General features: G+C 45.3%; 1 protein-coding gene across 6 annotated transcripts in view; it reads right to left on the bottom strand.

The window, feature by feature from the left end:
• The window catches only part of LOC130281834 (uncharacterized), a 110,346-nt gene that overhangs the window by 55,206 nt on the left and 38,670 nt on the right, over window positions 1-16,470 (bottom strand). For 4 of the 6 annotated variants that reach the window (XM_056529509.1, XM_056529510.1, XM_056529506.1 and 1 more), the window contains 2 exons: window positions 8,101-8,239; window positions 4,897-5,715 (listed from right to left, as the gene is read on the bottom strand). In XM_056529509.1, coding sequence (XP_056385484.1) covers window positions 4,897-5,715; window positions 8,101-8,239 — 958 coding nt within the window. The remainder of the gene's footprint in view (window positions 1-4,896; window positions 5,716-8,100; window positions 8,240-16,470) is intronic. The other 2 variants (XM_056529512.1, XM_056529511.1) reach the window with 2 other exon arrangements.

Below are 16,470 nucleotides of genomic sequence, written 5' to 3' on the forward strand. Positions count from 1 at the left end.
TGTGGCCAACCCCCAAAAAATGTGTTTACATTATCATTACATAGCTTAGGGAGTCCTGGGAATGGGTGGGATTATATGTTCAGGGGTGTGTATTTGCCATACACATCCCTCAATGTAAATCAATTAGACCCCCTGACTGTATAATCCTGCCCATCCCCTAATATTCACTCACATAGTATATGTCCTTCCATTAAATTTCCTATAACTTTTAAATATACTTCTGGCTTTGGTTAAAAAACTGCAGTGGCAGTTTTCTCAAAAATCTGTGTGAAAACTTAAAGGGGTACTCCGCCCCTAGACATCTTATCCGTTATACCAAGGATAGGGGATAAGATGTCTGATTGCGGGGGTCCCGCCGCTGGGGACCCCTGGGATCTTGGCTACAGCACCCCTGCATCACGCCCGGCCCCTGCAGCACCCCGGACGTCACGCCCGGCCCTTCGTGACATCCCGCCCGCCCCCTCTACCAAAGCCTATGGGAAGGGGGCGTGACAGCGCCCCCTTCCCATAGACTTTTGTTAAGGGGCCGGGCGAGACGTCACGAGGGGGCGGGAGAGACGTCACGCCGGGTGGCCGCGAACACGGAAGCCCGCACACAGCGTTCGGAGTAATGAACTTCCGGACGCTGTGAGCGGAGCTCTGAAAGGCAGGGCAGCGCACAACCCCTTTAAAGATTTTCATTTGCTAACATAGTATTTTTTTAACTAACAGTATGGTTTAACCCCTTAAGGACAATGGACGTACTCCTACGCCCCCGTTTCCGAGTCCTTAAGGACCGAGGACGTAAGAGTACGTCCTGTCCATTCCCGGCCCCCAGCCGCTAGCTGGAGGGGAGCCGGTGCCCGATGCCTGCTGAAATCGCTAAGCAGGCATCGCGACATATCGCCCAGGGGGGTCATTATGCCCCCCCCCATGTCGGCGATGGCCGCAGATCGCTGGACAATTCAGTCCAGCGATCTGCGGCGATTCCGGGGCAATCGGGTCTCCAGTGACCCGGTGACCCGGTGACCCAGAATTACTGGCTGATCGGGGCCGTCAGAGACGGACGGAACAGCCAGAGCCTGCAGGGGTGAGGTGGCACTGGTGCCACCTCACGATCGCCCTGATTCGTCGGCCTGATTCGTCCCCCTCTTCCGGAGGACGTGAGCGGGTGCGGGACGTGCACCCCGGGTGCTGGGGACCCCGATCCCCGGCATTAATGTTGGGATCGGGGCCCCAGGAGCGACGACGGCGGCGGCGGGACTGACCTGCAGCGTCGATCAGCAGCAGCAGGAGGTGAGTGACAGCCTCCTGCTGTTGCTTAGCAACAGCTCCCAGCATGCAAAAAGGGCATGCTGGGAGCTGTAGTTATGCAACAGGAGGAGGCAGACCACCACAACTCCCAGCATTCCCTAATTGGACTTATGGTTTTGCAACAGCTGGAGGCACATTCTTTCTATGGAAAAGTGTACTTTCAGCTGTTGTGTAACTACAACTCCCAGCTTGCACAAACAGCTAAAGTGCATGCTGGGAGTTGTAGTGGTGCATCTGCTGGTTGCATAACTACAACTCCCAGCATGCCCGTTGGCTGTCGGTGACTGCTGAGAGTTGTAGTTTTGCAACAGCTGAAGGCACACTGAGTTAAGTAGCAAACCAGTGTGTCTCCAGCTGTTGCATAACTACAATCCCCAGCATCCCCAGCCAAAGTAGTATGCCTCCCGCTGTTGCATAACTACAACACCCAGCATTCCCTTCCGCTGTCCGTACATGCTGGGGGTTGTAGCTTTTGCAACAGCTGAAGGCACACTGGTTGCAAAACACTGAGTTTGTTGCCAAACTCGGTGTTTCACAACCAGTGTGCCTCCAGCTGTTGCAAAACTACAACTCCCAGCATGCACTGATAGACCGTACATGCTGGGAGTTGTAGTTTTGCAACAGCTGGATGTCCCCCCCCAATGTGAATGTACAGGGTACACTCACATGGGCGGAGGATTACAGTAAGTATCCGGCTGCAAGTTTGAGCTGCGGCAAATATTCTGCTGCAGCTCAAACTGACAGCGAGAAACTACTGTGAACCCCCCGCCCGTGCGACTGTACCCTAAAAACACTACACTAACACATAATAAAATAAAAAGTAAAAAACACTACATATACACATTCCCCTACACAGCCCCCCTCCCCAATAAAAATGAAAAACGTCTGGTACGCCACTGTTTCCAAAACGGAGCCTCCAGCTGTTGCAAAACTACAACTCCCAGCATGCACTTATAGACCCTACATGCTGGGAGTTGTAGTTTTGCAACAGCTGGATGTTCCCCCCCCCCCCAATGTGAACGTACAGGGTACACTCACATGGGCGGAGGATTACAGTAAGTATCCGGCTGTAAGTTTGAGCTGCGGCAAATATTCTGCTGCAGCTCAAACTGACAGCGAGAAACTACTGTGAACCCCCCGCCCGTGCGACTGTACCCTAAAAACACTACACTAACACATAATAAAATAAAAAGTAAAAAACACTACATATACACATTCCCCTACACAGCTCCCCTCCCCAATAAAAATGAAAAACGTCTGGTACGCCACTGTTTCCAAAACGGAGCCTCCAGCTGTTGCAAAACTACAACTCCCAGCATGCACTTATAGACCCTACATGCTGGGAGTTGTAGTTTTGCAACAGCTGGATGTTCCCCCCCCCCCCCCCCCATGTGAACGTACAGGGTACACTCACATGGGCGGAGGATTACAGTAAGTATTTTTTTTTTTTTTACATATGCAAAAGTTGTGAATCACCTGTGGGGTATTAAGATTCACATTACCCCTTGTTACGTTCTCCGAGGGGTCTAGTTTCCAAAATAGTATGCCATGTGGGTTATTTTTTTTGCTGTCCTGGCGCCATAGGGGCTTCCTAAATGCGGCATGCCCCCAGAGCAAAATTTGCTTTCAAAAAGCCAAATGTGACTCCTCCTCTTCTGAGACCTGTAGTGCGCCAGCAGAGCACTTCTCACCCCCATATGGGGTGTTTTCTGAATCAGGAGAAATTGGGCTTCAAATTTTGTGGGGTATTTTCTGCTATTACCCTTTTAAAAAATGTAAAAATTTCGGGAAACCAAGAATTTTAGGTAAAAAAAAAATGTTTTTTTTTACATATGCAAAAGTCGTGAAACACCTGTAGGGTATTAAGTTTCACATTACCCCTTGTTACGTTCCCCGAGGGGTCTAGTTTGCAAAATGGTATGCCGTGTGGTTTTTTTTTTGCTGTTCTGGCACCATAGGGGCTTCCTAAATGCGGCATGCCCCCAGAGCAAAATTTGCTTTCAAAAAGCCAAATGTGACTCCTTCTCTTCTGAGACCTGTAGTGCGCCAGCAGAGCAGTTTTCACCCCCATATGGGGTGTTTTCTGAATCGGGAGAAATTGGGCTTCAAATTTTGGGGGGTATTTTCTGCTATTATCCTTTTTAAAAATGTAAAATTTTTCGGAAACCAAGCATTTTAGGTAAAACATTTTTTTTTTTTTTTTTTTACATATGCAAAAGTCGTGAATCACCTGTGGGGTATTAAGGTTCACTTTACCCCTTGTTACGTTCCCCGAGGGGTCTAGTTTCCAAAATGGTATGCCATGTGTTTTTTTTTTGCTGTCCTGGCACCATAGGGGCTTCCTAAAGGTGACATGCCACCCAAAAACCATTTGTCGCTCCTTCCCTTCTGAGCCCTCTACTGCGCCCGCCGAACAATTAACATAGACATATGAGGTATATCCTTACTCGAGAGAAATTGGGTTTCAAATACAAGTAAAAATTTTCTCCTTTCTACCAATTGCAAAAATTCAAAAATTGGGTCTACAAGAACATGCGAGTGTAAAAAATGAAGATTGTGAATTTTCTCCTTCACTTTTCTGCTATTCCTGTGAAACACCTAAAGGGTTAATACACTTATTGAATGTCATTTTGAATACTTTGGGGGGTGTAGTTTTTATAATGGGGTCATTTATGGGGTATTTCTAATACGAAGAGACCCTTCAAATCCACTTCAAACCTGAACTGGTCCATGAAAAATAGCAAGTTTGAAAATTTTGTGAAAAGTTTCCAAATTGCTACTGAACTTTGAAGCCCTCTGGTGTCTTCCAAAAGAAAAAACTCATACATTTTATGATGAAAACATAAAGTAGACATATTGTATATGTGAACCCAAAAATGTTTTATTTTGAATATCCATTTTCCTTACAAGCAGAGAGCTTCAAAGTTAGAAAAATGCAAAATTTTCATTTTTTTCATCAAATTTTGGGATTTTTCACCAAGAAAGGATGCAAGTTACCATAAAATTTTACCACTAAGTTAAAGTAGAATATGTCACGAAAAAACAATCTCAGAATCAGAATGATAACTAAAAACATTCCAGAGTTATTAATGTTTAAAGTGACAGTGGTCAGAATTGCAAAAAACGCTCTGGTCCTTAAGGTGTAAAATGGCCTGGTCCTTAAGGGGTTAAAGCAGACCTGTCAGCAGGACAACATGGGTGTAAATAAGCACATGGCTAGATAGAGCTTTTCGTCAGGCTGAGATATGCCTTTTTATTCATTGGCAAATAAAGCTCAAAAGCTCAGGTATGTCTAACCCTTGTCCTCCTAGATCAGTCAAACTGGGTTGGCAGATGCAGAATGGCTAATAGGAGGTAATAAGGAGGACATGGACTGGACTTACTTGGACTCTTGCCAGGCTGGGAAACGTCCACTGCGCTTTGGATGCTCATTAGCTTAATAACAAAAACATTTATATCTTGGCGCTGAAAAGGACTATAAAGATGAATAAAGTTATGCCTGAAAATCTGACGCCTAGCCCTATCTAGCCATGTTCTTATTTACATCAATGTTTTTCTGCTGAAAGATCATATTTTATAGCAACATGTAATTTTTGGTTTTACCTTGGAAGCACAGGAAGTTGATATCATTAATGTAACCGTCAGCAGTGTTGCTTGAGTCTTCGCATTCCCCACTTCTAGCATGCAGGAAACTGGCCAGCTTAGTTTTCAAAGATCCATCATTCACAATAATAAAGCTGGCTGGCGTGATATCACAAAGTAAAATCTTGTTGCTGTGGCAGTGATGGACTGCTGTAGTAATATCAATGAGTATCTGAATCATCTGAAACCAAGTAAGTTGGTTTTCCTTTTTATGCAAATATTCTAAAAGAGGTTTCCCATTTTCAACTACAAAAAATGGCAGAATACCTTTTACTGGCACATTTCTCAGTGCTACGATATTTTCATGTTTTTGACAAGTTTTAATGAGTCTTGACATTTCCTGGAAATGTTCGTAGGCATCAACTGTGCGGTTGGTTTGCAGGATATCATTAAGGGTCCTTTGTTTAAATACGTACACCAGTGAATGACCTTCTGGAGTTTTTGCTTCATACAGTGAAGAATGTAAAGATTTTGTTGGTACTTCATGATTAAGCACTATACCAGGGCAGTTATGATTTATATGTTCTCGTATGCACATCTCCACTAGGTCTTCATCCACTTTGATAAAACTGTTACCCAGTTTGGAAACATCAAAAGAAACAAAGTCTTTACCAAGCATCAATGGAGTGACAAAGCGTCTGACAAAATAATCATGATGGTAGACAAGTTTGCTCATAACATTTTTCAGTACAATGCTGAGCTTATCATTTTTTCTCCTACCTCTTTGTAAATTCCAGATAATAATACTGTGAAGGATTTCCATACAGGCCTTCAATGAACCTATGGTAAAGAGCAAATGTCAAAAATCGAAATTTGCAAGTTGCATCACAACAAATCTCTCAAATGATCATACAGTTCTCAAAACATATCCTGTATTGTGATGGGCTTCAACCAGTTGAAATTATTGTGATAGTCCAAATTCTATTATATCAATAAAATTATTATAACTATATGTTAATAGTGTTAACTATACAGATGGGCCACAGATCAATGAACACTAAAAACTTCGGGGTCAGTTCCCCAAGTACTGTATGTGGACACCTAACTTAAATTCCACCAGTTTATACACCCACTAAATACTAATAATCCGTTATAGCGCAACTCTGGTGATGGCGCGGGCTGCAGGATATTTGCTTACATTTTCGCTAAATATCCTTGTGTAGTTCTTATATCTGCATTTTTAATAGAGTGGCAAGAAGAAAGCCATTGTTGAAAGTGAGTCACAAGAAATCCTGTTTGCCACTGGTCATGTGGAAGACACAGCAAACGAAGGTTCTCTGGCCAGATGGGGCTAAAATTGAACATAGCAAAAAGCTGTGTGTGGCGGAAACCTAACACTGCCCATTACCTTGAATACACCATCTCCAAAGTGAAACTTTGTGATAGCATCATAATGTGGGGAGAAATTGGTCAGACTTGATGGAAAGATGGATGAAGCCAAATATGGGGCAACACTTGAAACTGGGACAGAGGTTTATCTTTTTTGCTGGACAATGACCCTAAACATACAGCCAGACCTACAATGGAATGGTTTAGAGCAAATCATGTTAATGTCCTAAAATGGCATAGCCCAGACGTGAATCAATTGAGGCAAGACTTGAAAATTGCTGTTTGTAGATGGTCTTTATTTAAAGTGGTATTCCAGGACAAAACTTTTTTTTTATATATCAACTGGCTCCGGAAAGTTAAACAGATTTGTACATTTGTAAAAAATCTTAATCCTTTCAATAGTTATTAGCTTCTGAAGTTGAGTTATTGTTTTCTGTCTAACTGCTATCTGATGACTCACGTCCTGGGAGCTGTGCAGTTCCTATGGGGATATTCTCCCATCATGCACAGCTCCTGGGACGTGACATCATCATTGAGCAGTTAGACAGAAAACTTCAGAAGCTAATAACTATTGGAAGGATTAAGATTTTTTAATAGAAGTAATTTACAAATCTGTTTAACTTTCCGGAGCCAGTTGACATATATATATATATATATATATATATATATATATATATATATATAAAAAAAAAGTTTTGCCTGGAATACCCCTTTAATTTGACTAAACTTCAGCTTTTTTGCCAAGAAGAATGGGCAATGGGCATTTCCATCTCATGTGCAAAGCTGGTAGAAAAATACCCCCAAATACTTGCAGCTGTAATTGCAGCAATATGTGGTTCAACCAAGTATTGCCAAAGGATGCCAACTTTTTGTTCTCATTAATGTTTGTGTCACAATAAAAGGTATTTTGCACTTTCACAGCACTATGCATATTGTGTTGATCAAATGATAAAAGTCTATTTAAGTCTATTTGAATTCCAGTTTGTAACAGTAGCAAATGGGCAAAACGTTTAATTTTTATATTATGAATACTTATGGAAGACATTGTATTTAAGCAAATTATTGCTTATAAAAGATCATTGGGGTATTGGGGGTGTAATTTCTTTTTCCATTTACCAATTAATGAAAAAACAAGCTTTGCACTTCTTTACTCTTGATAGTAGGGCATTGTATGTACAGCATTCCTGATATTTTTATGTTGGAATTTTGAAAAACCCCTGTTAAGCATATGGAAGTACTATTCAGATGATCAGAATAAATAAAGGAGAACAATGCTCAGGAGATCAATCCATTCTGTTCTAGTAATAAGCCAAAACTTTAAAGGGGTATTCCAGGCAAAACCTTTTTTTATATCTATCAACTGGCTCCGAAAAATTAAACAGATTTGTAAATGACTTCTATTAAAAAATCTTAATCCTTCCAATAGTTATTAGCTTCTGAAGTTTTCTGTCTAACTGCTCAATGATGATGTCACGTCGCGTGAGCTGTGCATGATGGGAGAATATCCCCGTAGGAACTGCACAGCTCCCGGGACGTGAGTCATCAGAGAGCAGTTAGACAGAAAACAACAACTCAACTTCAGAAGCTAATAACTATTGGAAGGATTAAGATTTTTTAATAGAAGTAATTTACAAATCTGTTTAACTTTCCGGAGCCAGTTGATATATATGAAAAAGTTTTGGCCTGGAATACCCCTTTAACTTAGGGACTAGCAACAATGTATTCGTTTGACAGAAGTATATTGAATTTGGAGGATCAAGAGTGATCAGTTCACATATTATTAATGGAATGTTGTTAGGCTGTAAATATAAAACATCATGGCAAAGGGACATTTACCTTCAGTGTAGTCTTCTAGAGTATACTCTGTTAGTCTCTCAAGCACATCAAGAAACAATGCCCAATGCTTTTTCCCAAGTATATCAAATATTTTACTGAAAAAGGTCACACTTGATGGTATATATTTCTTTTGAAATTGCTAGAAAAAATGAAATAATATTGAATAACTAACTAGGAAAAATGATACAAATAAAGCAGCTATTCCCTTTTTGGGTTGATTTTTTAAAATCAGGATAAACGAAGATAAAATAAGTAAAACACCCCCTCCATGTATCTCTATGGGAGAGGTGGAGATACAGCATTCGTGCATCCCTGCCTCTCCCATAGAGCTGAATAGAGGGGGCGTATCTGTCGACCCCAGTGAGGTCAACAACACAAGCATTAGCCTGCAGAGCTGCGGCAGTTCCAGGTCCCCATACGGGAGATTGCGGGGGGTCCCAGCGGTCAAACCCCCCACAATCATTCACGTATCCCTTTATCCTGTGGATAGGAGATAAGTTGTCTAAGGCTGCAGTACTCCTTTAAAGAGAGTGGCTCTAATTTACTAATGGGTTCCCAACATGTTGGCACACAACAACAAAAAAAAAGAGCGAAAAAGGGGGTCAGAAATGTTCTCACAAAACCATCGTTACTGTGCTAATGTGGTTTCTACAGAAATAATGTAGGATTTATGGGGATAAAGGGTACTAAATTCTAACTTTAAATGGGTACCACGGTGGAAAACATTTTTTTTTAAATCAACTGGTGCCAGAAAGCTAAACAGATTTGTAAATTACTTCTATTAAAAAATCAAAGGTCGTACAGGTACACCCTACGGCCCCAACAGGTTAAAGGGATACTCCGGTGGAAAACTTTTTTTTTTTTTTATGAATTGATGGCAGTAATTCAAACAGATTTGTAAATTACTTCTATTAAAAAATCTTTACCCTTCCAGTACTTTTTAGCAGCTGTATGCTACAGAGGAAATTCTTTTATTTTTTAATTACATTTTTGTCTTGTCCACAGTGCTCTCTGCTGACACCTGATGCCCGTATCAGGAACTGTCCAGAGCAGGAGAAAATCCCCATAGCAAACTTATGCTGCTCTGGACAGTTCCTAACATGGACAGAGGTGTCAGCAGAGCAGACTGTGGACAAGACAAAAGAGAAATTCAAAAAGGTAAGAGGAATTTCCTCTGTAGCATACAGCTGCTAAAAAGTACTGGAAGGGTAAAGATTTTTTAATAGAAGTAATTAAAAAATCTGTTTAATTTACTGGCATCAGTTCATTTAAAAAAAAGTTTTCCACCGGAGTACCCCTTTAACCTGTTGGGGATGGAGGGTGTACCTGTACGGCCTTCGCCCACTCCCTTTCTATAACGTGGGGCCACACCTGGCCTCTAACAACGGCCGGGACCCGTGGCTAATAGTGTGCGGCACTGATCATGGTGCTGCGTGCTATTAACTGTCACGATGCCGGCTGGCAGGTAGTGGATCCTCTGTGCCAGAGAGGGATTGGCGTGGACCGTGCTAGTGGATCGGTTCTAAGTCACTACTGGTTTTCACCAGAGCCCACCGCAAAGCGGGATGGTCTTGCTGCGGCGGTAGTGACCAGGTCGTATCCACTAGCAACGGCTCAACCTCTCTGGCTGCTGAAGATAGGCGCGGTACAAGGGAGTAGACAGAAGCAAGGTCGGACGTAGCAGAAGGTCGGGGCAGGCAGCAAGGATCGTAGTCAGGGGCAACGGCAGGAGGTCTGGAACACAGGCTAGGAACACACAAGGAAACGCTTTCACTGGCACGATGGCAACAAGATCCGGCGAGGGAGTGAAGGGGAAGTGAGGTGATATAGGGAAGTGCACAGGTGATAACACTAATTGGAACCACTGCGCCAATCAGCGGCGCAGTGGCCCTTTAAATCGCAAAGACCCGGCGCGCGCGCGCCCTAGGGAGCGGGGCCGCGCGCGCCGGGACAGGACTGACGGAGAGCGCGTCAGGTACGGGAGCCGGGGTGCGCATCGCGAGCGGGCGCTACCCGCATCGCGAATCGCATCCCGGCTGGAGGCGGTATCGCAGCGCCCCGGGTCAGTGGAACTGACCGGAGCGCTGCAGTGAGGAGAGTGTAGCGAGCGCTCCGGGGAGGACCGGGGACCCGGAGCGCTCGGCGTAACAGTACCCCCCCCCTTGGGTCTCCCCCTCTTCTTGGAGCCTGAGAACCTGAGGACCAGACTTTTGTCCAGGATATTGTCCTCAGGTTCCCAGGACCTCTCTTCTGGACCACAACCCTCCCAATCCACTAAAAAGAAGGTTTTCCCTCTGACCTTTTTTGATGCTAAAATCTCTTTGACGGAGAAGATGTCCGAGGAGCCGGAGACAGGAGTGGGAGGAACAGATTTGGGAGAGAAACGGTTAATGATAAGTGGTTTAAGAAGAGAAACGTGAAAGGCATTAGGAATACGAAGAGAAGGAGGAAGAAGAAGTTTGTAAGAGACAGGATTAATCTGGCGCAAAATTTTGAAAGGACCAAGATAGCGTGGTCCCAACTTATAGCTAGGGACACGGAAGCGGACATATTTAGCGGAGAGCCATACCTTGTCTCCAGGGGAAAAAATGGGAGGAGCTCTTCTTTTCTTATCCGCGAATTTCTTCATGCGTGAAGAAGCCTGTAAGAGAGAATTTTGGGTCTCTCTCCATATGATGGAAAGATCACGAGAAATTTCATCCACAGCGGGCAGACCAGAGGGCAAGGGGGTAGGGAGGGGAGGAAGAGGGTGACGGCCGTACACCACGAAAAATGGGGATTTGGAGGAAGATTCAGAGACTCTGAAATTATACGAGAATTCGGCCCAAGGTAGAAGATCTGCCCAGTCATCCTGGCGGGAGGAAACAAAATGTCGTAAATAATCACCCAAGACCTGGTTAATTCTTTCTACTTGTCCATTGGATTGAGGATGATATGCAGAAGAAAAATTTAATTTAATCTTGAGTTGTTTACAGAGAGCCCTCCAGAATTTAGACACGAATTGGACGCCTCTATCCGAGACGATCTGCGTAGGCAACCCGTGAAGACGAAAAATGTGTACAAAAAATTGTTTAGCCAACTGAGGCGCTGAAGGAAGACCAGGAAGAGGGATGAAATGTGCCATTTTGGAGAATCGATCAACGACCACCCAAATAACAGTGTTGCCATGGGATGGGGGTAAGTCAGTAATAAAATCCATACCAATCAGAGACCAAGGCTGTTCGGGGACAGGCAGAGGATGAAGAAAACCAGCGGGCTTCTGGCGAGGAGTCTTATCCCGGGCACAGATAGTGCAGGCTCGCACAAAGTCCACCACATCAGTCTCTAGAGTCGGCCACCAATAGAAGCGAGAGATGAGTTGCACAGATTTCTTGATGCCCGCATGACCTGCGAGATGGGAGGAGTGACCCCATTTGAGGATTCCGAGGCGTTGGCGTGGAGAAACAAAGGTCTTTCCTGGAGGAGTTTGCCTGATGGAGGCTGGAGAAGTGGAAATCAGGCAGTCAGGAGGAATGATGTGTTGAGGAGAGAGTTCAACTTCAGAAGCATCTGAGGAACGAGAGAGAGCATCGGCCCTAATGTTCTTATCGGCAGGCCGAAAGTGAATTTCAAAATTAAATCGGGCAAAGAACAGAGACCACCTGGCCTGACGAGGATTCAGCCGTTGGGCAGACTGGAGGTAGGAGAGGTTCTTGTGATCGGTGTAAATAATAACTGGAAATCTTGATCCCTCCAGCAGATGCCTCCATTCCTCAAGTGCTAATTTAATGGCTAGAAGCTCTCGATCCCCGATGGAGTAGTTCCTCTCCGCCGGAGAGAAGGTCCTAGAAAAAAAACCACAAGTAACAGCATGCCCGGAAGAGTTTTTTTGTAGAAGGACAGCTCCAGCTCCCACTGAGGAGGCATCAACCTCCAATAGGAAGGGTTTAGATGGGTCAGGTCTGGAGAGCACGGGAGCCGAAGAAAAGGCAGACTTGAGCCGTTTAAAGGCGTCTTCCGCTTGAGGAGGCCAAGACTTGGGATCGGCATTTTTTCTGGTTAAAGCCACAATAGGAGCCACAACGGTAGAAAAATGTGGAATAAATTGCCTGTAATAATTGGCGAACCCCAAAAAACGTTGGATGGCACGGAGTCCGGAGGGGCGTGGCCAATCTAAGACGGCAGAGAGTTTGTCTGGATCCATTTGTAGTCCCTGGCCAGAGACCAAGTATCCTAGGAAAGGAAGAGATTGGCATTCAAACAGACATTTCTCTATTTTGGCATAGAGTTGATTGTCACGAAGTCTCTGAAGAACCATACGGACATGCTGGCGGTGTTCTTCTAGATTGGCAGAAAAAATCAGGATATCGTCCAGATATACAACAACACAGGAGTATAGGAGATCACGAAAAATTTCATTAACAAAGTCTTGGAAGACGGCAGGGGCGTTGCACAGGCCAAAGGGCATGACCAGATACTCAAAGTGTCCATCTCTGGTGTTAAATGCCGTTTTCCATTCATCCCCCTCTCTGATGCGGATGAGATTATAAGCACCTCTTAAGTCCAGTTTGGTAAAAATGTGGGCACCTTGGAGGCGATCAAAGAGTTCAGAGATGAGGGGTAGGGGGTAGCGGTTCTTAACCGTGATTTTATTAAGACCGCGGTAGTCAATGCAAGGACGTAGAGAGCCATCTTTTTTGGACACAAAGAAAAATCCGGCTCCGGCAGGAGAGGAGGATTTACGGATAAAGCCCTTTTTTAAATTTTCCTGGACGTATTCAGACATGGCAAGAGTCTCTGGGACGGACAGAGGATAGATTCTGCCCCGGGGTGGAGTAGTGCCCGGGAGGAGGTCAATAGGACAATCATAAGGCCTGTGAGGAGGTAGAGTCTCAGCTTGTTTTTTGCAAAAAACGTCCGCAAAGTCCATATAGGCCTTAGGGAGACCGGTTACAGGAGGAACCACAGAGTCACGGCAAGGGTTACTGGGAACCGGTTTTAGGCAGTCCTTGGAACAAGAGGGCCCCCAACTCCTGATCTCCCCAGTGGACCAATCCAGGGTTGGGGAATGAAGTTGAAGCCAGGGAAGTCCAAGGAGAATTTCAGAAGTGCAATTGGGGAGGACCAAAAGTTCAATCCTCTCGTGATGAGATCCGATGCACATTAGAAGGGGCTCCGTGCGGAAACGTATGGTACAGTCCAATCTTTCATTGTTTACACAATTGATGTAGAGGGGTCTGGCGAGACTGGTCACCGGGATGTTGAACCTGTTGACGAGAGAGGCCAAAATAAAATTTCCTGCAGATCCGGAGTCCAGGAAGGCCACAGCAGAGAAGGAGAAGGCAGAGGCAGACATCCGCACAGGCACAGTAAGACGTGGGGAAGCAGAGTAGACATCAAGGACTGTCTCACCTTTGTGCGGAGTCAGCGTACGTCTTTCCAGGCGGGGAGGACGGATAGGACAATCCTTCAGGAAGTGTTCGGTACTAGCACAGTACAGGCAGAGATTCTCCATGCGGCGTCGTGTCCTCTCTTGAGGTGTCAGGCGAGACCGGTCGACCTGCATAGCCTCCATGGCGGGAGGCACAGGAACAGATTGCAGGGGACCAGAGGAGAGAGGAGCCGGGGAGAAGAAACGCCTCGTGCGAACAGAGTCCATATCCTGGCGGAGCTCCTGACGCCTTTCGGAAAAACGCATGTCAATGCGAGTGGCTAGGTGAATGAGTTCATGTAGATTAGCAGGCATTTCTCGTGCGGCCAGAACATCTTTAATGTTGCTGGATAGGCCTTTTTTGAAGGTCGCGCAGAGTGCCTCATTATTCCAGGATAATTCTGAAGCAAGAGTACGGAATTGTACGGCATACTCGCCAACGGAAGAATTACCCTGGACCAGGTTCAACAGGGCAGTCTCAGCAGAAGAGGCTCGGGCAGGTTCCTCAAAGACACTTCGAATTTCCGAGAAGAAGGAGTGTACAGAGGCAGTGACGGGGTCATTGCGGTCCCAGAGCGGTGTGGCCCAAGACAGGGCTTTTCCAGACAGAAGGCTGACTACGAAAGCCACCTTAGACCTTTCAGTGGGGAACTGGTCCGACATCATCTCCAAGTGCAATGAACATTGGGAAAGAAAGCCACGGCAAAACTTAGAGTCCCCATCAAATTTATCCGGCAAGGATAGTCGTAGTCCAGAAGCGGCCACTCGCTGCGGAGGAGGTGCAGGAGCTGGCGGAGGAGATGATTGCTGGAGCTGTGGTAGTAACTGTTGTAGCATAACAGTCAGTTGAGACAGCTGTTGGCCTTGTTGCGCTATCTGTTGTGACTGCTGGGCGACCACCGTGGTGAGGTCAGCGACAACTGGCAGAGGAACTTCAGCGGGATCCATGGCCGGATCTACTGTCACGATGCCGGCTGGCAGGTAGTGGATCCTCTGTGCCAGAGAGGGATTGGCGTGGACCGTGCTAGTGGATCGGTTCTAAGTCACTACTGGTTTTCACCAGAGCCCGCCGCAAAGCGGGATGGTCTTGCTGCGGCGGTAGTGACCAGGTCGTATCCACTAGCAACGGCTCAACCTCTCTGGCTGCTGAAGATAGGCGCGGTACAAGGGAGTAGACAGAAGCAAGGTCGGACGTAGCAGAAGGTCGGGGCAGGCAGCAAGGATCGTAGTCAGGGGCAACGGCAGGAGGTCTGGAACACAGGCTAGGAACACACAAGGAAACGCTTTCACTGGCACGATGGCAACAAGATCCGGCGAGGGAGTGAAGGGGAAGTGAGGTGATATAGGGAAGTGCACAGGTGATAACACTAATTGGAACCACTGCGCCAATCAGCGGCGCAGTGGCCCTTTAAATCGCAAAGACCCGGCGCGCGCGCGCCCTAGGGAGCGGGGCCGCGCGCGCCGGGACAGGACTGACGGAGAGCGCGTCAGGTACGGGAGCCGGGGTGCGCATCGCGAGCGGGCGCTACCCGCATCGCGAATCGCATCCCGGCTGGAGGCGGTATCGCAGCGCCCCGGGTCAGTGGAACTGACCGGAGCGCTGCAGTGAGGAGAGTGTAGCGAGCGCTCCGGGGAGGAGCGGGGACCCGGAGCGCTCGGCGTAACATTAACCCTTTAGATGTGGCATTCAAAGTCGAACGCCGCGTCTAAAATGAAAGTAAACTAATGGCAGTTAATTCAGGGAGCTGTTCGGGTTCGCCGTGGGGAAATCGCGGCATCCCAAACAGCTGTAGGACAGCAGGAGGGTTCCCTACCTTCCCCCTCGCTGTCCAATCGCCGAATGACTCCTCAGTGCCTGAGATCCAGGCATGAGCAGTCAAGCGGCAGAATCATTGATCAATGGTTTCCTATGAGAAACCATTGATCAATGTGAAAGATCAGTGTATGCAGTGTTATAGCCCCCCTATGGGAGCTATAACATTGCAAAAAAAAAAGTGAATAAAGATCATTTAACCTCTTCCCTAATAAAAGTTTAAATCACCCCCCTTTTCCCATTTAAAAAAACCCCAGTGTAAATAAAAATAAACATATGGGGTATCGCCGTGTGAGTAAATGTCTGAATTATAAAAATATATTGTTAATTAAACCACACGGTCAATGGCGTATGCGCAAATAAAATCCAAAGTCCAAAATATCGTATTTTTGGTCACTTTTTTATATGATGAAAAAATGAATAAAAAGCGATCAAAAAGTCCGATCAATACAAAAATTGTACCGTTAAAAACTTCAGGTCATGGCCCATAAAATTAGCCCTCATACCGCCCCATATACAGAAAAATAAAAAAGTTATAGGGGTCAGAATATGATCATTTTAAACATATACATTTTCCTGCATGTAGTTATGATTTTTTCCAGTTTGACAAGTATGACAAAATCAAACCTATATAAGTAGGGTATAATTTTAATTGTATTAACTGACAGAATTAAGATAAGATGTCATTTTTACCTAAAAATTTACTTAGTAGAAACGGAAGCCCCCAAAACTTACAAAATGGCGTTTTTTCTTAAATTTTTTCGCACAATGATTTTCTTTCTGCTTGCCGTAGATTTTTGGGTAAAATGACTGATGTCATTGCAACGTAGAATTAGTGGCGCAAAAAATAAGCCATCATATGGATTTTCAAGTGCAAAATTTAAAGAGTTATGATTTATTTAAAGGTAAGGATGAAAAAACGAAAGTGGAAAAACGGAAAAACCCCCTGTCCCCAAGGGGTTAAGCATAAAACGGGAGATTTATCAAAACCTGTGCAGAGGAAAAGGGGTGCAGTTGCCCATAGCAACCAATTAGATTGCTCTTTTTCAGATGCCTTTTTAGAAATTAAATATGCAATCTTATTGGTTGCTTTGGGCAACTGGTCAGCTTTTTCTCTGCACAAGTTTTTGGTAAATCTATTCATATT

Source organism: Hyla sarda, chromosome 7, assembly GCF_029499605.1.
Source record: "Hyla sarda isolate aHylSar1 chromosome 7, aHylSar1.hap1, whole genome shotgun sequence".
Classification (NCBI taxonomy): domain Eukaryota; kingdom Metazoa; phylum Chordata; class Amphibia; order Anura; family Hylidae; genus Hyla; species Hyla sarda.